Source organism: Schistocerca americana, chromosome 3 (genome assembly GCF_021461395.2).
Source record: "Schistocerca americana isolate TAMUIC-IGC-003095 chromosome 3, iqSchAmer2.1, whole genome shotgun sequence".
In the NCBI taxonomy this organism is placed as follows: Eukaryota; Metazoa; Arthropoda; class Insecta; order Orthoptera; family Acrididae; genus Schistocerca; species Schistocerca americana.
This window is the reverse complement of record NC_060121.1, coordinates 303429209-303448554: the sequence shown is the minus strand read 5'-3', so window position 1 is coordinate 303448554 and position 19346 is coordinate 303429209. Positions and strand designations below refer to the sequence as shown.

The 19346-nt window shown below is 39.1% G+C and overlaps 1 protein-coding gene across 1 annotated transcript in view; it reads left to right on the top strand.

The window, feature by feature from the left end:
• The window catches only part of LOC124606045 (agrin-like), a 288503-nt gene that overhangs the window by 92665 nt on the left and 176492 nt on the right, over positions 1-19346 (top strand). The window contains exons 7-9 of the mRNA XM_047138007.1: positions 279-539; positions 14852-15250; positions 15979-16131. Coding sequence (XP_046993963.1) covers positions 279-539; positions 14852-15250; positions 15979-16131 — 813 coding nt within the window. The remainder of the gene's footprint in view (positions 1-278; positions 540-14851; positions 15251-15978; positions 16132-19346) is intronic.

Sequence of the window (19346 nt, the reverse complement as noted above, 5' to 3'; positions counted from 1 at the left end):
CTCGGAAGTAGAAGCAATTCCACATGAGTTACTAAATCACTTTTGTAACAACAGAATGTAATGAATTGTATTTTCCACATGTGTTGTTTTTTCCTAAGTAATTTAAGATCTTCAACCATGTGAAATCTTTTGCTTAGACTTATATCTTGTCTTTGCTGACTTTAAACTTAGTTTTGTGAACATAAATTGGTGCACTGGTTTGTACATGTACCCAATACAGAGTCCTCATAATAATTTTTGTTTATATCTGATTAATAAATTTGCTTTTCTTTTACCAGATCTGTGTGAAGGCATAAAATGTGAACTTGGTACACACTGTGAATCAGGAAAATGCACTTGCGTTAGCAACTGTACCAACAGTAGCTTGTCACCTCTCCAGCGATCAGAACCAGTCTGTGCTTCAAATGGGCAGACATATGCTAATGAGTGTGAAATGAGACATGCCTCCTGTTCTCAGCCTCTTGGCTCATCACCTCTTAGGGTTGTTTTCTTTGGAGAATGTAGAGAACGAGCTGGTTACACAGCAGCAGCAATCCTAAGTGAGTGTAAAAATGTTCTAAAAGTATTATGAGTAATAATGCTGGGTACAGTGTGTATATCATAATAGAACAAAATCAAGATCTAGCCTCATTGGTATGGCAGGCCTGTTAATCCTATTTATTCATTGGAAACCTATCCTTTGATTTATTAGTAAGTATGTGGATCCAACAATATATGAGCCTTGAAAACCTGAGAAGTTAAGTAACAGAAGGAGCTGTCACTTACTCAATGTTAACGACATTCAGGTCAGGCACTGTGCCACAGTTCAACCCATTTTCTGGTCAATGTTATCAGTACCTTGTGACCACTTGGTTTTCCTTGGTTCTTGTCTTTCTCTGATGTAGGAGTTTTCTTCTTCCTCTTCTCTTTCTTTAAAAGAAAGTCAAATCTTGGGATTCAACCTTGTTTCTAACTTTATGATGTCCATGTTTTAGCTACTGAATATTAATGCTGTTTGAGACAGAAGTGAGAAACATGTTGAATTTCCAGCTTTTGGAAATTTGAATTCTCAAGTCCTAGAAGAGAAAAATTATATATAAGACAGAAAAAAGATAATAACTAAATGAGAGGACTAAAAATAAAATAATCTTCTTCCTACTTTACAGATTGACTGTTTTTTTTCCAGTTCATCTTTTTCTTAGTCTTCCAGTTCTTGCCTTTCCTTGAGGTGGTATTGCATTGCTTCCACCAGACCATCTGTCATTGTGTGTATATGTTGTGGTCATTTCTCTCAATATTTATTTATTTTGTCATTTATTTTTCTTTCCACTCTTCTTCATATCTAACACAGTAATTATGTTCTGTATCTAACTGTGTGCAACCTTTTACTCTTTTAATAAATCTCTTTTCTGTGATTTAAGTTCTACTTGCATAATTCCTATTGTATCTTGTTACTGCACACTGAAACTGATAAAGCTATAACATTTTCAAACCTGAGCAGAGTACTCTTCCAGTCTAAGATTTTGACAGGCTGTTGAGAGATTTTTTGGATGAACATAGATAAAATCTTTGATCTCACAAAATTCAGTCACACATATTTACCTTTATACCTAGAAGACAAAAACCTGTTAGTTAAATAGGTGCAGACTATGAATAGCAAGAAATTTGTTAATATCAAATATAAATTTAAGTTTTAGGAATTATTTTCTGAAAGTATTTGTGTGGGGTGTAGCCTCATGGATGATAAACGGTTCAGACAAGAAGATAATAGAAGCTTTTGAAATATGATGCTACATGAGAAAGTTGAAGATTACATAGGTGGATTGGGTAACTGATGAAGAATTACGGAATCAAACTGGGGTAAAAAACTATGGTACAACTTGAGTATTAGGAAGGATCAGTTGATAGGACACATCCTGAGGTATCGAGGTATCATCAGTTTGGTAATGGAGAAAAGTGGGGGAGAGGGGGCAGGGGGATTTGTAGTGGGAGATGAAGGCTTGACTATAACAAGCATGTTACTGTAATTATTCAGAAGTGAAGAGGTTTTCTCAGGATAGACTAGCATAGAGAGCTGCATTAAACATCTCTTCAGAATGCAGACTATAACAACAAAAAACTACAGTAGTAGTAGTAGTAGCTGGACTCCTGTCTATATATCATCTACATGTAACATATAGTACCATAAAAATTATGTACAGTATTTTATAAACAGCAAAATTACATAAGCTAAAAAGAGAGAAAGAGAAATTTTTGGTTTGCATGGAGGGTTAAGGTTCTTTCAAGCAAATGTACTTACAAAGACCATGGTTAAAAGAAAGAAAGAGGCAATTTTTTTATTTGTGTGGAAGATTGAGTTTCATTTATACATCTATATCTATACTCTGCAAACCACCTTGAGGTGCATGGCAGAGGGTATGTCCCATTGTGCCAATTATTAGGGTCTCTTCCTATTCCATTCATGTATGGAGTGTGGGAAGAGTGATTGTTTGAATGCCTCTGTGCATGCACTAATTTTTCTAATCTTATCCTCATGATCCCTATAGGAGCGATATGTAGGGGGTTGTAGTATAATGCTACAGTAATCATTTAAAGCCAATTGTGAAACTTTGTTAATAGACTTTCTTGGGATAGTTTATGTCGGTCTTCAAGAGTCTGCCAATTAAGTTCTTTCTCTGTGACAATATCCCACAGATTAAACAAATCTGTGACCATTCATGCTGCCCTTCTCTGCATATGTTCAATATCCCCTGCTAGTCCCATCTGGTAAGGGTCCCATACACTTGAGCAGGATTCTAGAACCAGTCACATGAGTGATTTGTAAGGAATCTCCTTTGTAGACTGATTTCACTTCCCCAGTATTCTACCAATAAACCAAAGCCTACCACCTGCCTTGCCCACAACTGAACCTATGTGATCATTCCATTCCATATCCCTACAAAGCTTTACACTCAGGTATTTGTACGAGTTGGTCGATTCCGACACTGACTCATTGATATTATAGTCAAAGGATATTACATTTTTTTGTTTTGTGAAGTGCAAAATTTTACATTTCTGAACATTTAGAGCAAGTTGCCAATATCTGCACCACGTTGAAATCTTATCAGTATTCAACTGTATATTTATGCTGCTTCTTTCAGATAGTACTTCATTATAGATAACTGCATCATCTCCAAAGACCCTGATTTTACTGTTAATATTGTCTGAAAGGTCATTAATATACAACATGAACAGCAAGGGTCCCAACACACTTGGCCGGGGCACACCCAAAGTTACTTCTACATCTGATAATGACTCTCCATGTAAGATAACAGGCTGTGTCCTTCCTACCAAACAGTCCTCAACCTATTCACAAAGTTCACTTGATACCCCATGTGACTGTACTTTTGACAATAAGCTTAGGAGTGGTAATGAGTCAGATGCTTTCTGGAAATCAAGAAATACTGCATCTACCTGGTTGCCTTGATCCAAAGCCTTCAGTATGTCATGTGAGAAAAGTCCGATTTGGGATTCACATGATCGATATTTACGAAATCCATGCCTTTTGGCATTGAGGTGGTCATTCCCTTTAAGATACCTCATTATGTTTGAGCTCAGAATATGTTCTAAGACTCTAGAACAAATCACTGTCAAGGATATTGGACAGTAGTTTTGCAGATCACTTCCACTACCATTCTTCTAGAAGTGTATGACCTGTGCTTTTTTCCAAGAACTGGGCACGTCTTTTTGAAGGGATCTACAGTAGATTATAGTTATAAGAGGGGCTAACTCAGCTGCAAATTCAGTGTAGAATCTGACAGGGATTTCATCAGGGCCTGTAGCTTTGTTCAGTTTCAACTATTTCAGCTGTTTTTCAACACCACTGACTCTAGTAGAAAGGGCACTCAAAAAGTTTTTTTTTATTTTTTGCAGGAGGATAATGAAAATTTTTGTGAACATATTTGGAGCATTTAGCTATACATTGAGCCTACTCAGTGTAGCCTCCATCAGTTGTGAGACATCTGGCCCAACGTTCCTTCCATGATGTAAATGCACTTTGGTAAAATTCTAGGGATTGACTTTTACACCATCTCTTGACACAGGAAATAAGGTCTTTCTCACTATCAAATGTTGTACCATGCAGGTGGGCTTATAGATGACCAAAGAGGTAAAAATCAGACAGAGCTCGGAGTGTAGGGAGGATGAGGAACAGTTTTCCAACCCACGATTTTCTCCTGCGTCATAAGGACTGTATGGGGTTTTGCATTGTCATGGTGTAGTCTGATGAGCTGACCCTGAAGCTGTGGTCTGTGCATCTTGATGACACATCACAGCTTGTCCAATGACAAATAGTAATGGTCCCGGTTGATTGTAAAGCCAGGTTCCAAAAAGTCAATGAAAATGACACCACACTGATTCCAGAAAAAGTAGGCCATCACATTTTGGCCTGCTGTTTGTGAAAGTCTTGGTTTCTTCTTCCGGGGGGAACCCGGATGATGCCACTCTATGGATTGGGTTTTGCTCTCAGTTTCATACAAAAACAACTATGTTTCGTCCTGGGTAATGACGCCATCAAAACACTGTTTCCACTCTTCAGTAAAGGTCTTCATGAGACCCTCGCACACATGTCCAGTAGAGAGAAATCACCTTCTTTAAACCTCTGCAACCACCACTGGATCCTGCTGCAATCTACTGTGTCCTCCCCATAAACAGGGAGCAACTTCCTGTGAATCAATGTGGCAGAGTCATCACCGGTCTTGAAGAGGAACTCCATCACCGACCATTGTCTCAAGCTGACATCTACTTCATGGTCCATTGTGGCTCACATGTAGATAAAGGAAAATACTTTTATATACCAACTTATAGCTAAATGTTCCAAGTATGTTTACAAAAAAATTCATTCTCCTCCTGCAAAAAATAATAAAATTAGGGACAACTGTGCAAAACTTTTTGAACACCCTTTTTACTTATTTCATTCATATTTTCAGTGGGACAAGGATTAAATTGTGGCAATTCTCCTGGATTTTCCTTTGTAAAGGAACATTTGGCTTTTGCTTTGCATCCTCAGTTTCAGTTTCTGTCTCATTCACTAGGTACTGGACACTAACTTTGGTGGCACTAACAGCATTTACATGCAACCAGAATTTCTTTGGATTTTGTGAAATGTCATTTGACAATATTCTGCTATGGCAGATGTTGAAGGCATCACACATAGCTCTCTTGACAGCCATACATACTCCATTCAGCATCTCTCTATCTGTAACTCTATGCTATGTTTTACACTCGTTATGGAGTAATCTGTTTCTTGATCAGTTTCTTTGCAGTTACTGTGTACCATGGAGGTTACCTCCCATTATGAACTGTTCTACTAGGTAAATATCTGTCCAGTGAATGGTCAACTATTCTTTTAAATATGAGCCAGAGTTCCTCTAAATGCTCCTGCCGTGTGCTGAAAGTTTCAAGTTGCTCATTGATGAATGACACTATTGATTTTTTTTAACTAGTTTACTGAACATATATATCTTTCTACTTGTTTTAGTTATCCTTTGTACTTTGGTAATCATTGTTGCCACAGCCACATCGTGGTCACTGATACTAGTTTTGAATATATTTCCATCATGAGTGAGGTTCCTAACTATTTGTTCTAGGTAGTTTTGAAACTTCAAAGTTTCTGGTTCAGTCCTTCCAAGGGCCACGATCAGTTCTGGGGACAATGGTGCAAATTATGAGCTTCGTTGGAACTCTGCATGCAAGTCTGGTCTTCTCAACCTGTTCATTTCCAAGCACATGTGCTTCTCCATGGGAAACAGAATATTTCACAAAATGGAAGCAATGTCCGGAAATATATATATTTTTGTAACTCACCTCAATAACTAAAAAAATAACTCTTCAGTTCAAAGCTATTACTGAAATTGTGAAATTGAATTACTGGCTAGTACTTATCTTCAGGAGATGAAATATGTTGCACTTTCAAATGACACATAAAAAAGTGAACAATACTATCCTAGGCTTCAAAACTATTTTACATGTCTCTCTCGAAACTACTAAGTACAAGTTGTGCCAAAAGAGATGATTCATTTCCATTCAGCACAGCCCCAGGGGTATGCACTGGATATACACCACAGTGGTTAGACCTAGGATTTCCTATGGGGCCGTAGTGTGGTGGAAGAAGGTAGAACAGTGGGTTGCTGCTAAAGAGCTTGCTAAGGTGCAGAGAGTGGCCTGCTTAGCCATAACGGGCAGAATTAGCAGCACACCAACCGCTGGAGTGGAAGCCATGCTGGACATGCCTCCACCTTTGGGTTATGATGGAGGCAGCAGCTGGGGCATACAGACTTAAAACTGGCCAAAACTGGGTCTCATTTGGATATCCAGAATCACACACTAACATAGTGAGTGAGGTAAATATAGGTATGGCTGGGGAAATGCCCGCTGACTATATAATAACTCCTAACTGCTTTGGCAAGCCTTACAACATAATAATTGGAAGTAGGGAGCAGTGGGAGAAAACAGTTCAACACCGTAAGGGGGACATTGTTTGGTTCACCAATGGGTCAAAAACAGATCAAGGCATTGGGCAGGGTTGAACGGGATTCAGCCAAGACTGGAGAGCAGCATCTCTCTAGGGAAACTGGCCTCTGTATTCCAAGCCGAAATTACTGCAATCTGGGCATGTGTGGAGGAGAATATGAGTAGGCGCTACAATGATCGTAGCATCTACATCTATTCAGACAGCCAGGCAGCCCTGAAATCATTGGCAGCTCCTGCAACAAGATCTAAGATTGTTGCAGATTGCCACAGGGCTCTGGTGGAGCTACGGGGAGGTAATAGGGTGTACCTAGTGTGGGTCCCTGGCCACTCAAGGATCTGTGGCAATGAACAAGCCGATAGATTGGTTAGGATGGGTGCAACAACTCCATTTATTGGACTGGAACCTGTCTTGACAATCACCAAGGCTATGATCAAATTAGAACTACAGAACTGGCTTAGGAAACAGCATGTAGGATATTGGACCAAGGTCCATAAACAAAAACATAGTATGGTAATGATGCCCAAGCCATGTTTTAAAAGAAGCTCTGTAATCCTGGGATTGAACAGGAAAAACTCATGACTGGACTGATGATCGGCCATGGGAACTTAAAAAAACACCTACACACAATGGGTATAATGGAAGAGGAACCTAAATGTAGGATCTGTGATGAGAGTGAGGAAACTGCATCACACCTAATCTTTGAATGCATGGCATTGGAGAGTAAAAGATACAGAATCTTTGGGACAACTAGACCTGAAGAAATTGTGTCTAACAAAAAACTGGTAGAGGGACTCCTTGCACTACTCAAGGGCACTGATTGGCTTTACTGGATATACAGGGAGTGATACCCCACAATAAACCTAGTTTCAGTGTGCAGGCAGTGGCGGGTTAGACCTAAGCTGTTTTAGCTCTCCTTTTAAAATCAAATCAAATCAATCCATTCAGCACATATTTAGAATAAAAAATTGGCCAAGCTTGAATAGGATTAGTGCTCTGAGGGTTCAGTACAAACTAAATTGTGTATAGACAATTCATCCATTCCAGGAATTGAGAATCTTGATTTTTTTTTTTTCCATCGAAATTGATACAGGCAAGATATCAGTCCTGGGGATGCCAAGATTTTCGAAAATGTTTTAATTTCAAGTTTGAAGTCAGATAACAAGTCAGAAAAGAATTTTTTTGTGTGTCTGACATAATTACAAATTAACATTTTTTTTACTCTGAAATCTGGCTTTCTGCCAAATTTCATGATTATAGATCAATGGGAAGATGGGAAGTACCCTATAGGACAGTGAGTTTGTGAGTATCAAAATATGAGGCATAAATGGGTAAACGAAACAATGGAAACTCCACATACGAATATCAACAATGCAGGCAGCTCAAGCCGGACTTCTGGCCTGAGGTGCCAGAGTTGGTGGTCATGTGCCTGTGAAACGTGATTGCTTGTGTGTATGAATGGTGTCTGTTTCTCTTTTGCTGATGAAGGCTGCGGCTAAAAGCTTTGTGTAAGTGTCTTTTAATTGTGCCTGTCTGCAACTTAACGTGTCTTCATTATGGTAAATAGCAGTCTGTCTTTTCGTACATTGTTGACGTAAATGGCAGTATCTTTTTGTTGTATTGATTTACAAGCTTAACAATTTTGCACCACCAAGGGCCATAGATCTCAGTATGTGACATAAATTTCAAGCTGATATGTCTACTACCTGTTCCTGAGCTAAAGCGATCTTAACAGATGTACAGACAGACAGTCAAACAGTTAAAAATACATTTTTTTTATATGTATCATTACAAATTAACAATTTTCAAATTTTTTGCACTGGTTGTACTGTGCAACCTTGCTTCTTACCAAATTTCATGATTCTCGGCATATGGGAAGTACCCTGTATGTTTTGCAGAGTGAGTTTACAAGTATCAAAATATGTAACATAAATTGTCATATCTTTTGATTGCATTGACTTAGAAGCTTACATTTATTATACCACCAAGGGACCAAATTTCAACTTGATATGTCTATATGTTCATGAGAAAAAGAATTTTTAACTGACAGACAGACAGATAGGTGGACAAAAAAGTGATCCTATAAGGGCTCTGTTTTTATTGATTGAGGTTTGGAGCCCTAAAACATATATCTATATGACAAAGACATATATGAAACATTAGAAATCATTAAAGTTCAATATGACCACCCCGCAAGTCAACACAGAGAGATCACCTTTCAGCTGTTAGCCAAGAACATGTTCTATAGTTCATCAGATGTAACACTGTTAACTGCTTCCACAGCCCAGTTGTGCAGCTGACTCAGTGCGCTGATGTTAATCCTGTACAAACTATATCCAATGATGTAACACCATCCCACCAGTACACAACTCTAATTGTTGATGAAATAAATCTCAGGTGAACATCTTGGTGTGAGTGTACAAAGGACACAATATTTCGGCAATCAACCTTGCTGCCATCATCAGGTGTGCTGATGTACTGCCAAGGGACAGCAGGCGTGAGGTAGATACCAGATTCCTCCTCCCCCTCCCTCGGGCACTCCTTCCGCTGTCCGCACCATGGGTGCTCTCTTGGCCATCCGCGCCAGCGTTCGACGCCTAGCTTGCGGCCCAGCTCCTGAGTGTTCCCTTGTAGGTCTGCACCCAGGGAGGTTTGCCAGCATCGTTTGAAGGTTCCTCCCCCTGCCCTCAAATTCAGTACATTCTGGGATATTTCTATCTTCGCCTTAACCTGGGTAATGGCTGGTTCCCAAGCTTGGTTAAGGGAATAGCTGCTGTCACAATTCAGTTCAGGTTTTCTTACTCTGATCTCTATAGCTTCTTTGATGATACAGTCTCAAGATTTTGAAGTCTGTGTTAGGACCTTGGACTTGTCATAATCCATGCCATGAAATTCTGACAGGCAATGCTCGGCGATTGCAGACTTATTAGGCTGTTGCAATCTCGTGTGCCGTTGGTGTTCAAGACACCGGTCTTCAATTGTGCAAATTGTCTGACCTATGTATTCCTTACCGCATTGGCATGGTATTTTGTAAACCCATGATTTACGTAAACCAAGATCATCATTAACACTGCCAAGAAGTGCTCTGGTTTTAGTTGGAGAGCAGAATATGGTTTTTACTTGATATTTGCATAAAATGCATCCAATTTTTCCCAATAAGTCCCCACAAAACGGAATGAATGCCATGGCCATGTTTTCCTCAGGTTCTTCATTAGTTTATGCCAGTTGTGTTGCGAGTGTTGGCTGTAGAGCGTCCTGGATTTTCCTTTCCTTATAACCGTTCCTCAGAAACACTTAATTCAGATGGGCCAATTCTTGTTGGAGACTGTCCTTGTCAGAGAGAGTGTGAGCACTGTGTACAAGAGCTTTTGGCATGCCATTCTTCAGAGCAAGGTGGTGGCAGCTGTCCACGTGTAGGTATAAGTTGGTGTGAGTTTTCTTTCTGTACATGCTGTGCCCCAACCTGCCGTCATCTCATGTTTTGACAAGAAGATCCAAGAAGGGGAGCATCCCATCCGATTCTACTTCCATAGTGAACGTGATACTTTCGTGTCTTGAGTTGAGATGTGCAAGAAATTCCGTCAGCTTGTCTCATCCATGTGGTCAACTAACAAATGTGTTGTCCACGTATCTGAATAAACAGGTAGGTTTTAGATGCGCTGAGTCCAAGGCTTGTTCCTCGAAATGTTCCATGTACGTGTTAGCAATGATGAAAGAGAGAGGACTCCCCATGGTAACACCTTTGGTCTGCACACAGTAGTCACTGCCAAATAGAAAATATGTTGATGTTAGAACATGTCTGAACAGATCGGTGGTTTTCTCATCAAACTTCTGGCTGTTGAGTCCCAGAGATTCAGGTAACAGAACCTAGTAAACAGGGAAACCACGTCGAAGCTCACAAATATGTCAGATTCCTTAATGTGAGGTGGTTAAGGCATCCCAAGAAATCTGAAGAGTTATGGCTATAGTGTGGGCATGTCCTCATGTGATGGCTGAGCAGCTCCTTGAGGTACTTGGCAAGAGGATACATCAGGGCACCAATATTGCTGACAATAGGACATAAAGAGACGTGTTCCTTGTGAATTGTCAGTAAGCCATACAGCCTCAGAGGATCAGGGGCCCTGGGTCGTAACTTCCTTGTGACCTCTTCAGAGGGCCATTTCTCCAGTATACATTCGAACTTGGATATCTGTCTTCTGGCAGAGTTCTTTTGGGCACAGATGCGTGGGGCCAATGTGACACCATCAACCCAATCCCAGGTGCAGGAATTGAAGCAGTTGGCGAGTTCTCCTCCAGCTACATCTACAACTCGCCGCTTCAGTTCTGAAGATAGGGGGAAACAATTATCAATCTCACAAACATAGAACTGGATAATGAAGCGATCTCCATTCTCAAGAAAGGATTGAACTTTGCTCTGACACCTAAAGATGCATCCATCACTGACATCATTAGTGCAATTGAACAGACGGTGGCTCGACTCCCACTTGAGGCAGTGGAAGAGGTGCGTCGTGAAACCTGCAGGGCCATAAATAGAACTAGACCTATGAAACCGAATATTTCCAAAAAAGAGAGGGTGGCCATCCAGATGCAAAAAGAAGATCCAGACATAGTGGTCTTACCAGCAGACAAGGTTAACACTATGGTAATCTTGTCCTACCAGGATTACACCAGGAAGATGCGGGACCTGCTAGATGGCACCACATACCTCAAGATTTACACCAATCCTTCCGAGTGTGTCAAAAGGGAAACTTTGGCCCTTCTCAAAGATTCCGGCTTCCCTGAATACGTCACAAAGAAGTTACAACCCAGGGCCCCTGATCCTCTGAGGCTGTACGGCTTACCGAAAGTTCACAAGGAACACATCGCTTTATGTCCTATTGTCAGCAATATTGCTGCCCCAACATATCCTCTCCCCAAGTACCTCAAGGGTACTGCTCAGCCCTCACATGGGGACATGTACACACTATATCCATAACTCTTTGGATTTCTTTGGAGGCATCAACCACCTCACATTAAGGAATCTGACATACTCGTGAGCTTCCACGTGGTTTCGCTGTGTACTAAGGTTATGTTACGTGAATCTCTGGATCTCATTGGCTGGAAATTTGATGAGAAAACCACAGATCTGTTCAGACATGTTCTAACGTCAACATATTTTCTATTTGACAGTGACGACTACTAGCAAACCGAAGGTGTTACTATGGGGAGTTCTCTCTCTCCCGTCATTGCTAACATGTACATGGAACATTTCTAGGAGGAAGCCTTGGACTCAGTGCATCTAAAACCTACCTGTTTCTTCAGATATGTGGATGACACTTTTGTAATTTGGCCACATGTAAGAGACAAGTTGATGGAATTTCTCACACATCTCAACTCAAGATACAAGAATATCAAGTTCACTATGGAGGTAGAATCGAATGTGATGCTCCCCTTCACGGATCTTCTCGTCAAAACATGAGATGACGGCAGGTTGGGGCACAGTGTGTACAGAAAGAAAACTCACACCGACTTATACCTACACGTGGACAGTTGCCACCACCCTGCTCAGAAGAACGGCGTTCTAAAAACTCTTGTACACAGAGCTCATGCCCTCTCTGACGAGGACAGGTTCCAACAAGAATTGGCCCATCTGAAGTTTGTGTTTCTGAGGAGCAGTTATAAGGAAAGGAAAATCCAGGATGCTCTACTTCCGACACTCACAACACAACTGGCGGAAACTAATGAAGAACCTGAGAAAAACATGGCCATGGCATTCATTCCATTTTGTGGGGCCTTATCAGGAAAAGTTGGATGAATTCTACGCAAATATCAAGTAAAAACCGTCTTCTGCCCTCCAACTAACACCAGAGCACTTCTTGGCAGTGTTAAGGATGACCTTGGTTTACGTAAATCAGGGGTTTACAAAATACCATGCCAATGCGGTAAGGAATACATAGGTCAGACAATTCACACCATTGAAGATTGATGCCGTGAACACCAATGGCACACGAGATTGCAACAGCCTAATAAGTGTGGAATCTGCGAGCATTGCCTGTCAGAATTTCATGGCATGGATTATGATAAGTCCAAGGTCCTAACATAGATTTCGAAATATTGGGACTGTATCATCAAAGAAGCTATAGAGATCGGAGTTATAAAACCTGAACTGAATTGTGACAGCAGCTATTCCGTTAACCAAGCTTGGGAACTAGCCATTACCCAGATCAGGGAGAAGATAGAGGTATCCCAGAATGTACTGACTTCGAGGGCAGGGGGAGGAATCTCCAAAACCCCACTGGCAAACCTTCCTGGGTGCTGACCTATGAGGGATACGCAGATGCTGGGCCACAAGCCAAGGATCGAACCCCGCTGTGAACAACTGAGAAAGTTCCCGCAGCGCAGACGGCAGAGGGAGCACCCGAGGGAGGGGAGGGGGAATCTGATATATACCTCACATCTGCTGTTCCTTGGCAGTACATCAGTTTACCTGATGATGGCAGCAAGGTTGATTGCCAAAATACTGAATTTTTATTTTATTTAATAATATTTACTGTTCTACCAAAAGTAATGTCATTGCAGGAAGTAAATTAACTAAGTTTGCAACAAGAAAGTGATTTGAATGCATAAATTCACTGGAAATAATATGTGGAAATTGAGGAAGTGTAAATCTGAAGAATCAACGATTGATTTGAAACTAGCTGCTGCTAAATTTGGGCCCATAATTCCAATCACATCTATTGATGCACTTGCATCTTTAGAGTGTGTAGAATTGTCATTGAACAAACTGAGCACTTAAACCAGAGGCAAACTATTCCACTCAGAATCCCCTTTAGGCTGTGTGTTTGATATCATTGTCAAGTATGAAACTCGCTCTGATTCCTTCTGATGCAGTTTTTATATCTGTAAAGGTTATTAGTCCCTCAACTTTTGACATTAAAATGCTCCACTCCTCATGCCGATAGTGTTGGATTTGGTAAAGGTATGTTGAGCTTTGTATATAACAATAAATGGAAATTATAGCCAAGATGGAATAAGAAGATCCCTGACAGCTTGCAGCACTGTTACCAGCTTTCAGTATGAAGCGCTAATAGCCGCAGGTGAGAACAGCATCTATATAAAAAATTGTGACAATCCTGAGTCATTTCCATAGAGACATTTATGAAATTGTGTTATGTTACTGCTTAAGGTAGCCGTGTGAAGCTGCCGCGCCGAACCCACTGCAGCTGTCAGGGATCAACTTAACCAACTCACCTATGGTACAGGGTGAATCAAAAAGGACTTTACAATTTTGCAATTATATGTAAATTTATTGAGACAACTTACAGAATCAGTAGACATGTCATTTTGTAGCAAACAATCTCAAGTTTCACATAAAAGTGTCAAGTGTCATTTTGATTTGATATGTCTTCCATTTGTGATGCGGCACACATCCCACTGGTAGTCAGTTTCTTCTCATACTCTTTGTATCAAATCGGGTGTAACTTGTGCATTGGCAGTGTAGATTTGGTATTCTGCAGTTGTGGGTGTTCACATGCCACTGATATGAATGTTGACTCATCGTCGAAGATTATTGTTTTCAGGTATGTCTTGTTGCCCTCTTTCTGATGTAACATTTCCACACAGAATTCCCCACAAGCAACCTTACCTGCATTACTAATATGACACACCATTGTGAATCTATCTATCTGCTTTCAAGTGTAAACATCTATGCAGTACTCACCAAACAGTCTTTTGTGGAGTATTAGTCACGCAAGACACATGTCTCGTTGATTTTTGTAAACTGCAAGTAAAGCTCTCCCTAACCTGTACAACATAATCATCAACATGCAGGTGACTTGGTGATTTATCATGTCACAGTGAAAAACCTGTCTTAACAAAGTTCTTGTGCCAAGAGTAAATTGTAGGCCTGCTTGGCGATTCCTCAGCATATTCAGTGTGGATTTTACACTGAACAGTTGTTGAAGAGTTTGTTTCATGAAACTAAAACACATGACAAGCATTCTCCATGCCATTGAAAGGAGCCGCTTGAACTGCGCACTACACTGGCACTCCTGGTGGCAGAATGGGGTACGATGCACTACATGAATCAAACTTGAGGTTGTTTGCTACAAAGTGACACATATACCAATTCTGTAAGCTATCTCAAATAAATTTCTATACCATTCCAAAGTTGTAAAGTCCTTTTTGACTCACTTTGTATTAGTCAGGAATTTCTGTAATGTTCATACTTGCATAGCTTACTCATTTTGGTATGTATAAATGTTTGATGTTGCATTGGTGATTATTGCCTGTACACATAACTAACACATGTTGTCTTCTGTGTATATTCTTGCAAAATATGGCACCTTTGACACTAATTCCACAAAATTTATTTCTTTTCTCTAGCGACAATGACAACACCTTCATTTTACCAAAGTCCCGTCCGTCAGAAGATATTCGTAGTTAGTGAAAATGAAAGAATGTTGCATCATGAAAATAGCATTTTGAGCAACTCAGTCAATCAGGAGAGGAAAAATAACACCAAGATGTTCAGCCTGTTGATGAAACCAGGACTTGCCAAGGAGGAAATGTGCCAAGATGTGAGATGTGATTTTGATGCTAAATGTCAGATTGGATCTGATGGTCATCCACACTGTGAATGTGACTTTAACTGCAAACATTTGCAAAAGGGAGAGCCAGTATGTGCTTCAGACAAACGTGTATATCCATCCTTGTGTGAAATGAAATTGGAGTCTTGTATGCGTAAAGAAGAACTAAGATTACGACCAATGGATCTCTGTCAAGGTTGGTCTTACAATAAATATCTATTGCTTTATTCTACATTTGTATCTTTCAGAAGACATGAGGTACTCTTGTCAGTAGAGTAGTTAGGGATGACCATTCTTTGTTCAAAACAATACATTTTATGTTTGGATTGTGGGATCACATGACAGAAACTGTTATGTATTACAGACTGTGCAGACCAAAGAGAAGACAACAAGGATTTTTCCTGTTCTCAAATCATATCAATATTTTCATCCTTTACTTTCAGTGAAAGATGTACAACAAAATCTCTCTGGAGATTCATGTTTCAACACTTCCACGGAAGTTATTTTCTTTCTTTTGCATAGAAAAACAATTGATCCAAGCTGACTCCTAAAACTGGAAAAATCTTTTTTTCTTTTGCATATTTAGTTCACTTCCTTCGTCATCTGTCCCTCTTGTTCTTCTTTACTTCATTCCTTAATATTCTTCTCTATCTCTGTGGGTCAGATCCTCTGTTGCGTATTTACTTTTGTAACTCATATGTTCATTGAAGAACATTGTTATAAATAGCAGTAGAGAAACAAACGATGTAATTCCATCTAATTGTTAGTAATAAAAGTCATGCTGCTGTCTTTTCATAAAGTACACTTCAGACTGATAAGCACATAGTCATTTGATTTTTTATTAAAGAAAAACAGATTATCATTGGAATTGCATGCTTTACATATCAAAAAGGAGTTGCAAACAGTAAAATGAAATGCTTGCAGGAATGAAAGTTAAGCCATGCAATGGTGCACCCCCTTTGATGAACCCCATTACTGGTATGGCATATGATTGTGGCAGTGGCCCTTCAAGGCAGGACTGTCCTGCTGGCAGTTACTGCCACCAGACACCATACTTTGCTCGCTGCTGTAAGAAGGGTAAGATTAATGGCCAAACTGTTTAAAATTCTATTCATACATCTCTGGTGTCAGTTATCAGACATATTATAAATGGCAAACCTATTCTCATTGTTTCCTAATTATGAAATAAACAAGAAATGGATTTAATGAAGTCGTGTAGGTATAAGGTCATCATGTGTCATAACTGTTCATATTAGATGCATTCACTTTCATACATAACCTCTTTTATATTGGCCTGTGTTGCTCATATGCAGTAAATACATTTGAACTTGTGATTTACATGGTGTTACTGTCAAATAATACAAAAGTCTTACAGTATCTGGAGTACATAAATTACCGTACATTTTTATGGTAGCTGAATTTGGACATCGTAGTAGAAAAACTATTTTCTGAATCTTCTCTACCGATTATGAAACTGTTACTGAGTAATATAAATACAAATAATAATTATGACTGAACATATTTATGTATATTCTGAAAATGAATGTAACTATGTCTTTGTATAAGAATTAAGAATAAATTATTTGTCTAAGCTTTTGCAGCTGTTCCATACAACTTAAAATGTTGTGAACTGCTAGGACCCATTATTTTTCAAATCTCCTCCACCTCAAAATTCAAGTAGGGCGCTACTGAAGAAAGTAACACCAAGACAAAAATGTTGGATTGAAGAAGGTTTGAGCAATGGTGCAGTCTAGCAGATCAGGATGTTTTTGATTGAAAGAATAAATTGTTTGTATCTCTCACAAAACTCTGTAAAATATTCTACTCATGGTTTAGTTCCCTAAAAATGTGGAACACACAGTCAGTTTAACTCCTTTCAAACACTACCTTCTGTAAAACTATCAACAAATCATTTTTCATTATTAAATGTAAGCTGTTATCATACCTGATGCAGAGAGTTCACAGCTATAAATTGGAACTAAGTAAATTAATAATAAAAGTAATTACAAAAATGAAGCTAAATTGTAGTAGATGGACGTGAAAACTGTAACAAAATTTGGATGGTTCTTCAAAAATTTTCTGTCATATTATTTCATTTTAATTGCAAACCAATTATGATGTAGATTTAAACATCTAATACTGGACATACACTTCTGTAAATTTTTGCCTTCTGCATTTCATTCTGTTTGCCGTAACCTTAGATAATTAAATAAGAGGCAGATGTATCAGGCTTTCTTCCTGTAAAGATTTTAATAGCTTACAACTGTTTTGTGTTTCCTAATAAGTTAAAATGTTTACACGCAAGTCATTTAAATACCAACAAAACATTTTAACTGCAAAGGGGAGACATTCCTACAAAGAATTTACCTGCGTGCAGTTCAGGTCCGTGCTGCAGGTTTTTCGTGGAAATGGCAGGATAAAATCATATCAAGTGTCTCATCTTAATATGGAACTTACTTATCAATATATTTAACACAGTGGTTACACAGAGTAGTATAATGGTTATAGAATAGATAATCACAAGTTTTGACTTTCTGGCTACTGTTTGCTTGATGGGCCAGCTGCATAATCACTTTGTGCTGTATTTTCATTTTCTTTTTGAAGCTGCCATATCTCTTGCATTTGCCTCACATTGGACTTTTTAGGCCTTTTGGAGTCCATTTGATGTAAGCTTTCCTCTGAGTTGCATTTTGTATAACTCCAAACATATTTACAAGTAACATGGTATAAAATCTTTCATTATTTTTTAATTCTAAATTTAATATCGATGCATCTACCAAATTTTCCCAATTCAGAACTACGGAACCCTCATTCATCTCTTTGTGAACAAATTGTACAAATGCAACCCATCCGTTGTGAGCTCATTCACTGTTTACACATTATTGGGCTTGTAGTTGTTAGTGATTCAACTCTGACAGTATGTTGTCACTCAAGAAAGTTTGATAAGTTTTCAAGTCAAAAGAAGAGAATCTTCTTCCTTACAGCTTCTCAAATACTGGAAGATGCTACTTAAATTATCACTATCCTTATTATGTAAACTGAATATGGTGTACTAAAATTAACATAATATGCCATATGTTTTCTTTCCTTTAAAACTGTTTAATGCTGAAAAATAGTAATTCTACAACCTTTTTCATCCCTACACACACTTTCATAACAGAATTTTAGAATTAATTTCAACAATATTTGCAATGGCAGAGAAATATCTGGTTAGCTGCTACATAAATATGAACAGCTGGAGCAAGTCCTATAATTCCAGTATAGCTACAAAATAGAACCTCTAGCTTTCTGGACTGCTAATAGCGTAATGTGTGAAGAGGCCAGAAAGAAACAAAAGTCCCTGCATGACCTGTGTTAGAAAATCATAATAGGTACATTATATCACTCTCTCTTGCCAAATTTTTTGGATAATCTAATTCATACTTTATAGTGGCTTTTTGCTTGTCTCCAGCATCTGTAAATCTTGAACCCTCTTCTCACGGTGCATCTTTCATTCTCTACCAATCAAAGATCTATTTGAAAGTAGTGAAATTTAAAGATCCCATCCTATCTTTCTGTTAGTCTTTCTTCAGCTGCTCTGGCAGCTTAGGACTCTTTTGAATCAGTTATTGTTAGTTGTCACTGCTTTTAGTTGTTTGTTTTAAGTGATAAAACCTGTTAACCTGCAATTTGTATCCAGAACCACCATAGAGAAATCAGTTAAAACCATTACTTAGCGACAGTGACTTTCACTATCAAGAAGCAAATAAGACAGAGAAATATGTATACATTCTGATTACTGAACTGTTGTGTTGCCCATTATCTGGTGCCCCATTTTTGAAGCTGAAGGGGATTAATGGATGAAGAAAATCTGTTGTGAGGCCACAGGGAAAAGAGTATGTGATTCATGGATAAATAACACCAAAGTAGATGTATATCATGGGAGGAAGTGAGTTCACATCCAGTGTCAGAAATATCAGCTGAAATTAAGTTATCAAGAAAAACAATCAGTTTTTGACAAGATAATATAACTGGATAGATAAAAAATCCACTCACCAAGCACCAGGAGGAAAATGAAGACAATGTACAACCTCTCAGAGCCAGTGGCTCATGGCAGAAGGGTTGAGAGTGATGGAAAAGTGACCCAGAACCCCAGGTCGGGGGTGAACTACTGAACAGGATGAAAAGGGAAGACTGACTGTTGTGGACTGCACCAGTCGAGATTTGAAAATCTGAGAGCTTAAGGGTGGAAGATGGGTGATAAGCTAGACACAGATTACCGACAAAACATTGTGCAACAGGTAATAAGTGCA